Raw genomic sequence first — 16967 nt, forward strand, 5'->3', positions numbered from 1 at the left:
TTGACTTTCTTGTATCATGTATTTTGTGTTCCCATTTTGTATTTGTGTCATCTGAATCGCCCTGCGATGTTCTAATGACAAACTGAATAAATAATCACAGTAATAATAATATGGGGAAGAGGAGTATCTGAAAAATTTCCCCCGGAGCTTGAATTTCTTTTATTATGGATTGTCATGTTGGATGTTTTAATGTGTTGTAAACCGCTTTTGAGATTTTTCCTTTAAAATATAAAGCGGTATAGAAATCAACAATAACAAGCTGTATCGTGGGCTGTAGCCCGCGCTTCTAGCAAAACATCTCAACTGTCCCGGGACTCCGGGCCGGCTTTAAGGACGCTCATCCTGAAATCGGCTCGATTTCATTGGGACTCGCTTCTACATAAATGGGGGCACAGGAGCATCACTCCGGCAGCAGCAAGGTGTCCTGTGTAGATCAGCCCCATGTATGTACAGCTGCATCACTTCAGCCCCACCCTAGGCACGCCAGTGGGCTTCTTTCAAAGCAGCACAGAATTGACTTGGAGCGTGAATCTGGGCATGGCGCGCGGGTGCGTTTTTACGCGCGGGGGAAGCACGGCGAGGCGGTGCAACCGGTCGCCGTGGCATTAATTAGGCGCTTTTCGGGGCCACTGGAGTGGCTCAAAGGTCGCCGCGGGCCAGCGGCTGGAAGCAGACGAAGGCAAGCCGCTCCCCGCTTCTTACTCCTCTCCGAAAGAGGTGCACTAGCCCGTCCCCAAGCAGCGGTCTCCAAGGTCTGCGAGGGCGCATTTCCCCTCAAGCAGACGCCTCCGCCACGGCGCGCGGGCAGCGCCGGCGCCTTCCTTTCCCCGCCCGCCGCCGTCTCCGCCTCCTCGCCGGGGCCGCCCCCTGGGCTGTCTCCGCTCAGGCGGCCGCTCCTCCTCGCTGCCCACGTGTGGCTCGACTTAAGATGGCGTCTCCCATGGCAAGCCAGGCTGGGACAGCGCTGCGGGACTTGGCTTTGCTCAGAGCTTCCCTGCTGGCGAGGCGCAGCCCGGTGAGTGCGCCCGGCCTCTCCCGGCGTCTCCGGCTTTCCTGCCCTGGCGCCGCAGCGTCCCGGCGGAGGGTTGGAGTGGCTGGCCAGGCTTAGGCGGAGCTTTCCCTCACTGCCCTGGGTCTCCTTTGGGTGCTGCTGCTGCTGCTGCTGTTCTTGGGCAAGGGATCCCGGTGGCAGTTCTGCGAGCTCGGCTTTCCTCTCGGCCTTTTCTTCTAGGAACGTGTTTAAATTCCTTATTTAGCCTGTGCTGATGCATATATATATATATATATATACTGGACCCGTTCGCAGTGATAACGGAAAGGCACTCTGTTCATGCTCAAAACACTCGAAGCGCATAACATCAGGCTTTCGCTCTGATACACAATCCTAGGGGTGTATACTCGGAAGCAAGTCCCACTGATTTGAATAGCAGTTACTGTAAGCCTCGCCTTTCAAACCACACCGCACCAACCAGGGCTAGACTTTGAAAGATTCTTGGCAACGTGTCCATCCCCTGACTCCCGTAAAGGAGCCTCATCCTGCCACCCAGTGGGTGCAATTCCCTTTGCCTTGCTCATACAGGCAATCTCAGCTAAGCCCTGGTTTAAGTGGTTTACTTGTTGACCTTTTTGCACCTTCGCTGGTGCTAGTCTGGCTCTGCTGTGCCATGGGAAAAATAAGGAAGTGGAGCTCCCTGTAGCTCCCTTCTGTTACCTTTTGCACATCTGGTGCAGGAGGCTGCAGCTAATAAGCTTGCCATCTGGTTGGTTTGGACTTCCTTAAGATGTTGTGGTGCTGGCCCTTTCCTCTGCACAGCCCAGAGGGCAGGTGGGTGGATGGAGGAGAAACCGCTTGCTCACCCCAGCAGGATCTAAACCATCCAGCAGCGGTTCTCAACCTGTGGGTCCCCAGATGTTGTTGGACTACAACTCCCATCATCCCTGAGCTCTGGCCTTGCTAGCTAGGGGTGATGGGAGTTGTAGTTCAACAATATCTGAGGACTCGGGGTGGGAAAGGCAGATCCAGAGCAAGCAGAGCTGTGGATTACTTGAACTCCTGCTTGCTTGTTGAAGGAAATGAAGAGGAGGAAGTGTTTCAGCTGTCACTGCACGGTAGCTAGAAAAGAGAACGGGCCCCTCTGCTGCACGTTTAATAAGTGCGTGGATAGAAGACAGAGCTAGTGACCACTCTGTCACCTTCACTGTACAGAGAACGAGGCCCTTAGCAGCCTTCTTATCTGTGGTGGCGGCACCTGCTGTTTCTGTATCACAGGTTAGGCAGGGGTTGGTACTGGTGGGCTATTCTGAGGAGGGCCATAGCTCAGTACAGGGGCACCTGCTTTGCATGCAGAAGGTCTGTGATTCAAGCCTCAGCATCTTTTGGTAGAGCTGGGAGAGAGGCTAGTGGGAATCCTGACTGCCAGTCAGAGTAGATGATGCTGAACTTGGTGGACTGATTTCTGACTTTTGGAATAAGGCAGTTTCCAATGTTCCTAGGAGCCAATATCACAATTAACCTTTACTTTTTAAAAATCCTCTTCTGCCATTGCAGCTCATGCAAACAACTTCTGTCCTTGCCCCCAGAGTTCTGGCCTTTTATTTCTTTTTCTCTTATTTTCCCTCTCCCCACATCACAGCTCTCTTCCTGTCTTCCGTCACCATATTCTATGATCTTCATTCGTACTTCCCCCATCCCCCACTCCCTTTGGATCTCTCTTAATGCTTCTTCCACTTCAGGGCTCCCTTTTGTTTTTAATTTTTCTTCCTGATAATATTTCGGAGCAGCTCATGGAATGTGATTTCCCTCGGGCCGTGGCTGTGACAGTGGTCCTGCTGCCAGCCACTTTTACCTTCAAGAAATAAGGGAACTAGCCTAGGGGCCTCAGGTCAGTGATTGACCCTCTGCCTGGCTGTGGGTTGCCAGTGGGTGCCTGACAGCGGGTGGCCCTCTAAGCTGTTGCCTTGGCACATGCCCACTGACCTCTTGCATTTTCGTTTAACAGAATAAATGTGGCTGTGTGGAGTTTGCACCCTCAGTTCATTCGTTCTGATATTCTAAGGGTGTGCCTTGACCTCACAGATAAAACTCTGTGACAGAGGCCTGGTGAGCTCTGGCTTTGTGCCTAAATTGAAACTTCACAGTAGAATAACAGCAGCAGTAGCAGTGATGCAGCTTAAAGCACAGCACTTAACATGCATAAGCTCAGTAATGCTAACTGTAACCCTGTAGGATGGGGCAGTGCATATCTAGCCTATATTGCATAAGTGTGAGGATATGTGAGAGAGTTTGTCAAAAGCTACAATCATGGGTGGCACTATGGGTTAAACCACAAAGCCTAGGACTTGCTGATCAGAAGGTCAGCAGTTCGAATCCCCGTGACGGGGTGAGCTCCCGTTGCTTGGTCCCTGCCCCTGCCAACCTAGCAGTTCAAAAGCATGTCAAAGTGCAAGTAGATAAATAGGTACCACTCTGGTGGGAAGGTAAATGGCGTTTCCGTGCGCTGCTCTGGTTCGCCAGAAGTGGCTTAGTCATGCTGGCCACATGACCCGGAAGCTGTACGCCGGCTCCCTCGGCCAATAAAGCGAGATGAGCGCCGCAACCCCAGAGTCGGTCACGACTGGACCTAATGGTCAGGGGTCCCTTTACCTTTACCTTTTTACAATCATGGTGAAAAGAAAGTGCACCCTCTTTGAATTCTGTGGTTTTACATAGGAAGACATAATAACAACCATCTGTTCCTTAGCAGGTCTTAAAATTAGGTAAATACAACCTCAGATGAACAACGACACATGACATATTACATAGTGCCATGATTTATTTAACAGAAATAAAGCCAAAATTGAGAAATCACGTGTGAAAAACTAAGTGCACCCTTACTGCTTCCATAGGAATTAAGAGGCTAAGTAAGCAGACAGGTGCTGCTAATCAAATGCTCTTGCTTAATTGATCATCAGCAAGAGTGCCCACCTCTATAAAAGCTGAAGTTTCAACAGTTTGCTGGTGTGGAGCATTCATGTGTGTTTTAACGCAGTGCCAAGGTGGAAAGACGACACAGTGCTCTTAGAGAAGCAATTACTGCTGCCCATGAACCTGGGAAGGGTTATAAGGCCATCTCTCAACCAATGTAAAGTCTATCATTCTACAGTGAGGAAGATTATTCAAAAGTGGAAAACATTCAAGACGGTTGCCAATCTTCGCAGGAGTGGACGTCTCAGCAATTCACCCCAAGGTCAGACCGTGCAATGCTCAGAGAAATTGCAACACACACACACACACACACACACACACACACACACACGAGTTACATCTCAGGCTCTGCAGGCCTCAGCATGTTAAATGTCAAAGTTTATGACAGTACAGTTAGAAAAAGATAACATGTATGGTTTGTTTGAAAAGCTTGCCAGGAGAAAGCCTCTTCTCTCTAAAAAGAACATGGCAACACTGCTTAGGTTTGCAGTGTTTCATCTGAACAAACCAGACTTCTGGAACAATGTCCTTTGGACAGATGAGACCAAAGTGGAGATGTTTGGCCATAATGCACAGCATCCTGTTTGGTGAAAACCAAGCAGCATATCAGCACAAACGCCTCATACCAACTGTAAAGCACGTTGGTGGAAGGCTGATTTGGGCTTGTTTTGCAGCCACAGGACCTGGGAACCTTGCAGTCATTGAGTCAACCATAAACTCATCTGTGTGCCCAAGTATTTTAGAGTCAAATGTGAGGCCATCTGCCCGACAGCTGAAGCTTGGCTGAAATTGCGTCATGCACCAGGATCCCAAGCACACCAGCAAATCTACAACAGAATGGCTGAAAAAGAATCAAGGTGTTGCAATGGCCCAGTCAAAGTCCAGACCTCAATGCAATTGAACTGCTGTGTGGGACCTTAAGAGAGCTGTGCATAAGCAAATGCCAGCAAACCTCAATGAACTGGAGCAAGGTTGTAAAGAAGAATGGGCCAAAATTCATCCACAGCAATGTGAGAGACTGATGATGTCCTACAGAAAACAATCACTTCAAGTTATTGCTGCTTACGGTGTTTCAACAAGCTATTGAAGCCTAAGGAGTACTTAGTTTTTCACACATGGCTTTTCCATTTTGGCTTTATTTCTATTAAATAAATCATGACACGATGTAATACAGTGGTGCCTTGGGTTACAAACACTTCAGGTTACAGACGCTTCAGGTTACAGACTCCGCTTAACCCAGAAATAGTACCTCGGGTTAAGAACTTTGCTTCAGGATGAGAATAGAAATCGTGCGGCGGCAGCAGCGGGTGGTCCCATTAGCTAAAATGGAACCTCAGGTTAAGAACAGTTCAGGTTAAGAATGGACCTCCAGAACACATTAAGTTCTTAACCTGAGGTACCACTGTATGTCACGTGCTGTTGTTCATCTGAGGTTTACCTAATTTTAAGACCTGCTATGGAACAGGTGATTGTTATTATGACTTCCTATGTAAAACCACAGAATTCAAAAAGGGTGCGTTTTCTTTTTCCCATGACTGTACCTAGTGAATTCATGGTGGATATTCCATTGTGGAAGATGGTTTTCATAGGAGCGGCTGGCCAGATCCATCGCCTTCCCAGAATATGCTTGCAACATTATCTAGTCACTAGTCTGGTATATGCTTACAACAATGGCCCAGATGCTATTTCACTACAATGTCTCAAAGATGCCTGCCCTAAGGGCACATAATGGTCTGTAGGTATGTTTGCTCCATATTTTCTCTTGCAGTCGTCTGCTGGATTTCTTAAAACACGTGACCCTCCCTTCACTACATAACTCCAGTTCCGCTGGAGGTAAAAAGCTGATAGTTAGCTGTTGGTTTTTATGCATAACTGATGACATATGGTAAAGTAAAAACATTTAGGGGGATGAAAGGATGCTGAAAACTGTGCACCACCTGGAGCGGTGCAAATGCTGTTAATTGGTCTTCATTGACTTATAGGTCTAACAATCTTCCTAGCCCAGGTGTACATTAAATCCTAAGGACATGTGTGCTCTTAGCATTGCATTTTGTCAGAAAACAAGAAGCGTCATGGTTGGATCATTGCATGCATAGGTGAGCTGTGGCATCAGGGCTCTTCCTTTGCTAATTGAGAAGCTTCGTCTACTGAGCCAAGGATGTCCCTGAAAGCAGCTGGTACCAAATGATTACAGACGTTATTACTCTGCATTATATTCTGCTATAAGACCATGGTATTATACAGAGCGTGCCCTCACTGGCACTCCAGAACATATAGCCTTCTGCTCGCTGTTGATCATTTCCTATTTAAAGATGCCGATATTGTTTCACATGAAATTATTTTACAGTGTATGTCTGTGGTTTGTTTTTGTTTTAAAAAAGAGAGATTGTTGGCCAGAAGTTCCCTGTTCCCCTCTTTAGTTTTGATGTCCAGTTTATTAGTTATGGAAACTTGGAGCTGTTGCTAACTTATACAGTGGTACCTCGGGTTAAGTACTTAATTAGTTCCGAGGTCCGTACTTAACCTGAAACTGTTCTTAACCTGAAGCAACACTTTAGCTAACAGGGCCTCCTGCTGCTGCCGTGCCACCGGAGCACGATTTCTGTTCTCAATCCTGAAGCAAAGTTCTTAAACTGAAGCACTATTTCTGGGTTAGCGGAGTCTGTAACCTGAAGTGTATGTAACCTGAGGCGTACGTAACCCGAGGTACCACTGTACACAGTCTAGGGCTCCGCAGTTCTCCAAAAAAATTTATTGCATCCAGCTGCAGTAATTTCCAAATGTGGAATAATAATAATAATAATAATAATAATAATAATAATAATAATAATGGAATTTGCGTGCTAATTTTCTCGGCTGCCTTTTAGGATAAAACACAGAAGCCCTCTTCAGGCATTCACTGTAAACATGCACTGGGGCGAGTGGGAATGGGTTGGTAGCCTTACACGCAAGGAAGGTAGCCTAATGGCGATTACGTATCAGCTAGGTATTTGGCCCTAGGTGAATTCATTCTGAATGTCTGAAGATGATGAGGGGGAGCACAATTACTCATTCTCTGTCCTTTCCAAATTACTAATTCATTGGTTCCTATGCTTTTAGCAGAGGAAGGGAAACTTGGAGATGACTGCATTCCCTTGGGGGTTGGCTACATGCTGGCAGTGGGTGAGGCTAGAGTCAAAGTTGTGTGGGGCATCCGCTTCCCTCTCTACTACCCTGTTTCTTTCTTTCTGTCATGTCCCCCCTCCTTTTTGCCATTGGGTGGGGCCCATGTTTCCAGTCCCCACATTAGCATTTCACACTTTAGCCTGCCCTGTTTGGAAGATGAATTAGGGATGCTTACTAGACAAATAGGGAGGCGGGTGGCGTTGTGGGTTAAACCACAGAGCCTAGGGCTTGCTGATCAGAAGGTCAGCAGTTCGAATCCCCGTGACGGGGTGAGCTTCTGTTGCTCGGTCCCTGCTCCTGCCAACCTAACAGTTCGAAAGCACATCATAGTGCAAGTAGATAAATATGTACTGCTCCAGTGGGAAGGTAAACACAGTTTCCGTGCGCTGCTCTGGTTCGCCAGAAGCAGCTTAGTCATGCTGGCCACATGACCCGGAAGCTAAACACTGGCTCCCTCGGCCAATAAAGTGAGATGAGCGCCGCAACTCCAGAGTCAGCCACGACTGGACCTAATGGTCAGGGGTCCCTTTACCTTTACCTTTATATTTCATGCAATCTCTCGCTGACGTTTCAGCCAATGATGCCAACTTGAACAAAATATTTTGGGGGGGGGGCAGATAAACCCCACCTTGCATAATAAATCACAAGACGTGGCACATGCACACCATTTGAATGGCAATTCCCATTAACCTGGTGGGGCAGCTCCCTCAAATATTTTACTGGGGGGACCAAAGGGACCTTGGCCCCTAGAAGTTGGCTCCTATAGTCTCAACTGTTGTTAAAAATGGTGGAACTGCCACCATTTTGTGGACTGGAAACATTCTGTTGAGGAACTGAGTTGGGGATTTTTTTTGGGGGGGGGTCTCTGCATGCTGCTCTAGTTTGCCAGAAGCGGCTTAGTCATGCTGGCCACATGACCAGGAAAAACTGTCTGCAGACAAATGCCGGCTCCCTCGGCCAGTAAAGCAAGATGAGCGCCGCAACCCCAGAGTCGTCTGCGACTGGACTTAACTGTCAGGGGTCCTTTACCTTTTACTAGATGAATGGAAGCTTCTCATGCCCAAGTGGTGTGAAGGGTTGTAGAGCAATCTGCTTTGTAGACAGCAGGCCCCCGGTCCAGCCCCTGGTGTCTTTTCCTGGGCTGGGAAAGAATCCCGCCTGAAACCTTGGAGAGTTGTTGCCAGTCGGAGTAGACCAGGCACCCCCAAACCTGGCCCTCCAGATGTTTTGGGGCTACAATTCCCATCATCCCTGACCACTGGTCCTGTTAGCCAAGGATGATGGGAGTTGTAGTCCCAATAACATCTGGAGGGCCAAGTTTGGGGGTGCCCGGAGTAGACAGTACCTCGCTGGATGGATCAATGGTACAATATAAGAAGTGTTGCTGGTGGCGTGGTTTTTAGCGCAGACTCCCTCGGGAGGTTGTGGACTCTCCGTCCTTGGAGGTTTTTAAGCAGAGGTTGGATGGCCATCTGTTATGGATGCTTTAGCTGAGAGTTCTGCATTGCAGTGGGTTGGACTAAATGACCTTTGGAGTCCCTTCCAACTTCTAAGATTCTATGATGCCATGATTCCGCATAACCGGTTTTCGTTCTTGTTTTCTCGTCCGTCAAGGTAGAACTTTTACAGTGCAAGCCTCTGAATAGTTACCTGGAAGCAAGTCTTATTTTGTTCACCGGGACTTCTAAATAAATACGCATAACATTGCAACCTCATATAAGAATGGACAAGAAGCAAAATATTGCCAAGGTCTTTGCATTTTAAACGTATTATAAAAATGATTAATGTCTGGAGCTGTCAACTGGTTGAAATTGCCCTGGAAATCCCAATTGACCCTTGAAGGGTAGAATATAAATTTTTGAAATGGAAGCGATAAATAAATCTTGCTTTTCTTTTTTTCTTTTCAATCAAGTCTCTTACCTGATCAGTCAGTTGCATTTAAGTATATTTGCATACTTACCAGAACTTAAACGTAGCTGTCTATTTGAAATGTTGAAGGAAGGTAAATTACCATTTAATGAACCTAAAATCTGTTTAGAAGGAAAGACTGTTTAAAATATTTTCCTTTCTGAAGGAGGGAAGTCAGCTCTGAAGAGCAAGTATAAATGTAAAATGTAATACAATATGTGTATGTGGAGTATCTAATTGAAAAACTAATAAAAATTATTTAAAATAAAATATTTTCCTTTCTACCCTCTAGCGATGCTTGCCCTCACCAAATCATAATTAGGTCACCAATTATGAATGCTCTCTGCAAATGCTTAAGACATACAGATTGTTGTTCTAAACTGGGTAGCATTTTTCTTTTGTGCATGCTGTGGGGAGGAAAAATTGTTGTCTAGACAACTGCATAACACCCCTTTGCTTTCCACATACAGTGGTGCCTCGCAAGACGAAATTAATCCGTTCCGCGAGTCTCTTCGTCTTGCGTTTTTTTTGTCTTGCGAAGCACGGCTGTTAGCGGCTTAGCGGCTATTAACGGCTTAGCTGCTATTAACGGCTTAGCGGCTTTAAGAAAAAGGAAACAAACTCGCAAGAACTTGCAAGACGTTTCGTCTTGCGAAGCAAGCCCATAGGGAAATTCGTCTTGCGGAACGACTCAAAAAACGGAAAACTCTTTCGTCTTGCGCGTTTTTCGTCTTGCGAGGCATTCATCTTGCGAGGTACCACTGTAGCTGTCTTGTCATCATGACATCTTGCATTACGATTGGCTTCTTAATTGGTTTGTTTTGTGAATTTTTTAAGTTGGTTCCTCGATCCTGAAGCCTCTTCCCCCTGCTAATGGTCACATTTCATTTTTCTAAATAGTGGGGGGTTTTTGCTCATAAAGGCCTTATATACATTATGCATGTGCAGCAAGCATAAGCCACGATCCAATTGTGTAGTGAACTTGAATGAGAATTTAAACCAAGAGTACAGTGGTACCTCGGGTTAAGCACTTAATTCGTTCTGGAGGTCCGTTCTTAACCTGAAACTGTTCTTAACCTGAGGTACCACTTTAGCTAATGGGGCCTCCCGCTGCTGCCACGCCGCTGCCACATAATTTCTGTTCTCATCCTGAAGCAAAGTTCTTAACCCGAGGTACTGTTTCTGGGTTAGCGCAGTCTGTAACCTGAAGCGTCTGTAACCTGAAGCGTCTGTATCCTGAAGCATATGTAACCTGAAGCGTATGTAAGCCGAGGTACCACTGTATTTATTTCTGCTTCAAGCAATTTGGTGTTGTTGTTTTTTTATTAAGGAAGATGGCTTCAGAATCTTTCACTTCAGTATTTTGAAGCTTTCATTCTCTATAGGTTCTCTCTTAGCAAGTCTGGCTTTGGGCCACAATGTGTTGTGTTGGGGCCACGATGGTGTGATGCTCCCACAATGGCTTTGGCTGGAAGTGGTACCTGTTCCCTTGCCTCTTCGTCCACTGTAGGTGCAAAATGCACCTGGTGCCTGGCAAATCTCGAACACTGGACATGCACATTGTTAGAAGTTGAAATCAGTTTGTGCAATGGCTGAATATGCAACTAACAACACAGTAGCAGTGATGGTGGGGTTTTTATGCCCCTTGGTTATGTTCCTTTTAGACCCCACAGGAACAAAAGAGAAATGTATGTTCCCAGAAGTCTTAACTTGATTGTGAGGAAAAGACCAGTGGCAAAGGAGCTCGCTCTGTGTTTGTGAATTGCGAGCTGGGTAAATGTGCAGAGTAAGTTGGATATTTTCAAACTTCAGTGGCAATAACAACAACAACAACAACATCCCACCCATCTGGCTGGGCTTCCCCAGCTATTCTGGGAGGCTTCCAGCATATATAAAAACACCACTACAGGGCTGCATAGCTCATAAGCATAGTAACTAGGGCTGCAATGTTTTGATCACGAAAACCGGTTTTTCTTATTAATTGGTCAACAGGTTTTAGAAATAATGGTTTTTAATACAAGTGTATTGCAGACAAGTGCTTTCATAGGAGGCATTCCCTCCTTTGAATGAGGCTGTGGGTAGTGCCTCTTACGCTTCCTGTGAAACAAAGAGACTTTGCGCTTAAGAAAAAAAGACATTTAAATTCAGTTTCATGCAGATTTAACTAAACAATCTGATCATTTTATAGTTGCTTACACAATTAATTAATATTTCCTCAGTCAGGCTACTGCTTGAAAAGTAACACACCTGAACTAAATAATATATTTTAAACGAGTGTGTGCTCTTAATTGATAACCTCAGTGTTTAAATTTGGGCCTTGCTCACACCAATTAACCAACAAATATATGAATTGAGTGAGCTACTAATTAATTGGCTGCAGTCCTATTAATGCCATTTTACCAAAATGTTATTTGGCTTAGTTTGAATTAATTGTTTCTGATATCATTCATAAACATAGGTTGTTGGGTTTTGTTTTTTAAATCTATTTTAGATTTTTAGTTATAAAAGGGCCTTTGAGCAAAGCCCTTATCTGTTTTCTCTACTAATTAACAAGAAGAAAATGAATATTCATGCTGAATCAACTATAATACTAATATTGTTTTCAAATGAGATTAAAACTAGTCTTTAATAGTTTTTAGGGTAGCATTTATTTGTGATCAGAATTTCAGCTGCAAGTTTACTCTCTGAGGTCAATTCCTCCTCCTTGCAATTCAATCTTCGGCTACTTTACTGCAGAGAGAGCTTTATTTCAATTAAAACTGCCATTAGCTGTTTTAATGGAACACAGATGATCTCTGTGTAATATACCAGTATGTTCTTTAAATAATACAAGGGGAATCAATATGTTATGGCCTTGCAAATATTTTTTTTCCTGCTTTTGTATAGACCAATTCTTACTATAGCTTGCACAATGTATTATCCTGGGTTAAAATCGGCCCCAAGTTAACCCAGTATTGTGTGTGATAGATGGATTTGGAAGTGAGAACAGGCAGTTGTGGTTCAGACCCGGCATGTGAGAGTGGGCAAGAAATTAAACTACTACTATTACTACTACTACTAATAGGTAAGATGGGAATCTTGGTGGGTGCTAAAGGATTGGAAAAGCTAAGAACATAAGAAGAGCCTGCTGGATCAGATCAATGGCCCATCTAATCCTGCGTCCTGTTCTTACAGTGGTCAACCAGAATAATAGTTTTATTATTTATACCCCACCCATCTGGCTGGGTTTCTCAGCCACTCTGGGCGGCTTCCAGCAGAATAGTAAAAGCAAAACATTAAAAACCTACCTAAACAGGGCTGCCTTCGGATGTCTTCCAAAGTCAGAAAGTTGTTTGTTTCCTTGACATCTGAAGGGAGGGTGTTCCACAGGGCGGGTGCCACTACTGAGAAGGCCCTCTGCCTGGCTCCCTGTAGCCTCACTTCTCACAGTGAGGGAATCACCAGAAGGACCTCGGGGGAAGACCTCAGTGTCCAGGCTGAGCGATGGGTGCAAAATGTTCCTGGCGCCTAGCTAATTTTGAACGTTGAGGGGGAGCTCCTGTTGCTCTGTCCCAGCTCCTGTCAACCTAGCAGTTCGAAAGCATACCAGTTTGAGTAGATAAATAGGTACCACTGTAGCAGGAAGGTAAACGGCATTTCCGTTCACTCTGGTTTCTGTCACAGTGTTCCGTTGCACCGGAAGCGGTTTAGTCATGCTGGCCACATGACCCGGAAAGCTGTTTGCTGTCCCTCGGCCTGAAAGCGGAGATGAGTGTCACACCCTATAGTCAAATACAACTGGACTTTAAAAAGAAAGGGGTCCTTTCTTTTTTACCTGTGCCTTCTGTAATATACAAAACCTGTCTCTAGAGCCAAGGCAGTCAGAAATTCTTCTGTGAATGCATTATGGAAAATGGTCAGATGTGGTCTCCAGTGTAAGGCCAGCAAGTCCTGGCCATGATAACAGGGTGCCCATCTGCACCCAGACTTTGGCAAAAAGCTGCTAACACAGATCCTACATGCCTTAGGTCTCGTCTGCTTGTTTTCCACTTGCCCCGTTCTTTCTAGACATGGGTCCAAGTGGTTTTGCCTTTGCACCACTGCTTTGCCCTGGAAAACCCACTCTTTAGTGCTAAATCACAACAAATGGCAATCCATTTGTGGATTGGAAAACTCCATTGTTGTTTGTTCCGATGCAGCGCTACACAGCGCCCCCTATTTTTGGCGACTCAAATTTAAGAAAATGGGGTGAGTTGTTGAGCTTTTTTTTGCAGAGGGGATTACCCAGGGTTGTTAAGCTTTTTTGGGTTGGGGAATGCCAAGGACGCTCACACGCTGCAAATTCCACCTCTTGCACGTCCCCTTGCCAACAGAAGCTGCAAATCGTCCGCCCAAATGCTGCAACGATGGCCGATCAACACGACCAATTGACGTAGCAACCAATAACACGCACAATAGCTGCTGGCAGTAATGACAGGAACCAAAATTAATAATCGGACTTTACACAGAAGTAGCTTTTAAGCTTAGTATGTAAATATGATCTTGTTCTCATGTATGATGAAACCAGTTAAGTCATGCTGAAAGTAATAGCAGTAAATAATGCTGTGGATAAAAGAAGCTGTCAAGTTCTGGTATTTGTTTGTCTGCCAAAACTTCAAAATGCCTTTTCTCCTCTTTAAACATGGTTTGTTTTATGGAGCCAAGCATACTTCGGCTATTCTCTCACAAGCTTTCAATTTTGCAAAGGGATGTTGCAGTTGTAACTAAGTTTTTAAAAGTTTCTGGATAGGGAGAGGCTGAAAGAAGTAAGAGTTAGTGCTTTAAAATGCATGTTCTTTGTTCTCCAAATATTCCAAAGCCTTTTCAAAAGGGTATGTGAAATACTAAATGTGTTGATAAAAATGTTCAATTAATTCAGTGTCTAATTACTACATACAAGTGAAAAGACTTTCTCAAAGGCAACATTCTTCAGTTAACTGCATCACACCATATGAAACTGTCTAGGTTGTTAATCATAATTTTACTTGTCCCTTTTGTATAATTTCTTACAAACTAAAAATGCTTTGGGTTTTTTGACGTATCTGGAATAATAGATACAGGATTTGCAATGACCAGGGAAAAAAAGAGTTTATTAACACATTCACCTTACGGCAAGAAATAATTCCTTCTCTCTTGCCCTCACAGAGCCCCACCTCTGAAATACCTGTCCGAGAATGCTACATTTAAATTGCAAGTGCTGTTTTGTTGGTTGGTTTTTTTTGTTCTTTTGCCACAAAATGAAATAAACTTTCAACAACTGTGCACAAAAGCACTTGTTATCAACATCCCATTGTGGGTGCATTGTTTACACAGGTTCTAATGTAAGATGATGAGTGGGCTCCTTGGGGTGTGATATAAATCCAATAAATAAATAAAATTGTCATGGTGCTAGTGGTTGCAGCTTGGAGGATGTGCTAGAACTTTGCAAAAAAAATTGTGGTGTTTTGAAAGAGGATAAAGGAGCCCTTTTCTCCCTCTGCACCACCTAATGAAATTAATGGGTTGTCGATTAAGGGCAGACAAAAGGGGAATACTTTTCAAAGGAATGGATAAGCCCGGATTTCTCAAACTTGGGTCCCTGGCTGTCGTTGGACTACAACTCCCATCATCCCTAGCTAGCAGGACCAGTGGTCAGGGATGATGGGAGTTGTAGTCCAACGACAGCTGGGGACCCAAGTTTGAGAAATACTGGTATAAGCGATGGATTTTGGCACCATAGGACACGGCGATGGCCGAGGGTTTCGAATTGGATTGTAAAATGCCATGGATATGCTATTGTGGTTAAATGGAGCCTCTGTGTTCAATACCAGTTGCTGAGGGGCCGTTACACCGTGGGAGAATGTTTGTCCTCATGACTTGCTTGTGGACTTCCTGGAATAACCTGGTTGGCCACTGTGGGAAGCCAGGTTGATCCTCGGATCTGACCCAGCAGGGCTCTTCTCATGTTAGCCCTCTCTCCACAAGACCTCTTGATTGAGAAAAAGCTGTGGCGCTGCCAAGCTGAAATTAACCATTCTCGCCCTTGCTTTTGCTGCAAGAGCTTGGAAACCACAAATGGTGATATAGACATGCTTCTGGAATTCCACAAAACACTAGTCCTAAGAGGTCTACATTGGTTCCCAGCAGTCCTTTTTTTCTAGAAAAATAGATTCTGGTACTCACCATGAAGTTGTTACAGTCAGTGTCACACTTATTAACAACAACTAAATCAGGTGCCAGTGCTGAATACCTTGACTACCCCCTAAAAAAAAACCTGGTTTCCAATATGTTGACCTTTAAAGCCCTAAGTGGCTTTGGCACTGTATACCTGAATCGTATACCTGAATCTCCACCTGCATCATTCAGCCTAGACACTGAGATGTAGCTCCAAGGGCCTTCTGGCGGTTCCCTCACTGTGAGAAGCGAAGTTACAGGGAACCAGACGCAGGGCCTTCTCAGTAGTAGTGCCCACTCTGTGGAATGCCCTCCCATCAGATGTCAAGGCAATAAGCAACTATCTTACTTTTAGAAGACATTTGAAGGCAGCCCTGTATCGAGAAGCTTTTAATGTTTGATGTTTTACATTTTCAGATCTGCTGGAAGTCACCCAGAGTGGCTAGAGGCAGCCCAGTCAGATGTTGTTGTTGTTCCTTTGACGTCAGTAAACCGTTGCAGCTTTTTGCAAGCTCTCCTTCACAGCCTTCAGTTTGGAAACCTGTTCTTGTTTTGAATTTGGGACCGTGGAAGGCCCTCTAAGTCAGTGTTTCCCAACCTTGGGCCTCCAGCTGTTTTTGAACTGCAATTCCCATCATCCCTGACCACTGGTCTTGCTAGCTAGGGATGATGGGAGTTGTAGTCCAAAAACAGCTGGAGACCCAAGGTTGGGAAACACTGCTCTAAGTGACTTGGGAGCGAGGCATGCTTCTCTCTGTGTGCCTCACTGGAGAAGGAGAGATAGGGAGAGAGAAAAAAATTGGCAGAACTTCCCTGTAGCTTGTGTTGTGCTGATTATGTTCAGACACAAAGCAGAACCTCTCTCACAATTCATTATCCTTGGTGTCAAATCCTTCACTCAGTAATCGTGTTTGCTGAAGAAGAATGCTTGGTCCCCTGTTATGTACCGATGATTCATGCACCGCATTCGGGTCCCTGGGTGATCTGTTTCTTTGGCATCAAGCCTCGAAAGGCTTTCCTCTGGTGGTGTATTTCGAGGGAAGGGCTTGCTAATGGCTCCTTCTTTACTCTCTCTGAACCTGGTAAGTGTTCTTATGAGCGTTATGAGATCAAGACGGCGAATGGGTCATTATGCCAAATGATTGTCAGGAAGACCCAGCAAATGGAAGCCTGTTAGCCAGGAGTTTCCCAACACAGAGATTGCATTAGGACACAGTGGCTGCTCTTTCTCTTATTACAACAGGGGAACAATAGCCATGCCAAGAAATGTTGACACAGCTCAGCTTCGATGGAGAAGTTGCTGGTTGTGGTGGAGCCCAGGTAGACAAAATCGTCTCCCACCTCAAGTGGCAGGGCAGGTATGGAGTGGCATAAAAGGAACTCTTCCATGTACAGTGGTACCTCGGGTTACATACACTTCAGGTTACATACGCTTCAGGTCACAGAGTCTGTTAATCCAGAAATATTGCTTCAGGTTAAGAACTTTGCTTCAGGATGAGAACAGAAATTGTGCTCCGGAGGCGCGGCGGCAGCAGGAGGCCCCATTAGCTAAAGTGGTGCTTCAGGTTAAGTACAGTTTCAGGTTAAGTACGGACCTCAGGAACGAATTAAGTACTTACCCTGAGGTACCACTGTAGTGAAGAGCACTTATTTGGCAACGTTGCCAGTCATGTCCCCAACTTAAAGGTACTGCATGAACCAATCTTAGGAGCAAATCCTTGTAAAACCCATGTGACTCACAGCCCCCTTTGCTCCAATT

The 16967-nt window shown here is 45.3% G+C and overlaps 1 protein-coding gene across 1 annotated transcript in view; it reads left to right on the top strand.

Annotated features, from left to right (window-relative positions):
- The first annotated feature begins 865 nt into the window (after positions 1 to 865).
- SUCLG2 (succinate-CoA ligase GDP-forming subunit beta) overlaps positions 866 to 16967 on the top strand; it is a 223078-nt gene continuing 206976 nt past the window's right edge. Inside the window, exon 1 of the mRNA XM_081902928.1 lies at positions 866 to 1015. Coding sequence (XP_081759054.1) covers positions 929 to 1015 — 87 coding nt within the window. The 5' untranslated portion in view covers positions 866 to 928. The remainder of the gene's footprint in view (positions 1016 to 16967) is intronic.

The sequence above is a fragment of the Podarcis melisellensis genome (genome assembly GCF_964234715.1).
Source record: "Podarcis melisellensis genome assembly, chromosome: 2".
NCBI classification, from domain to species: domain Eukaryota; kingdom Metazoa; phylum Chordata; class Lepidosauria; order Squamata; family Lacertidae; genus Podarcis; species Podarcis melisellensis.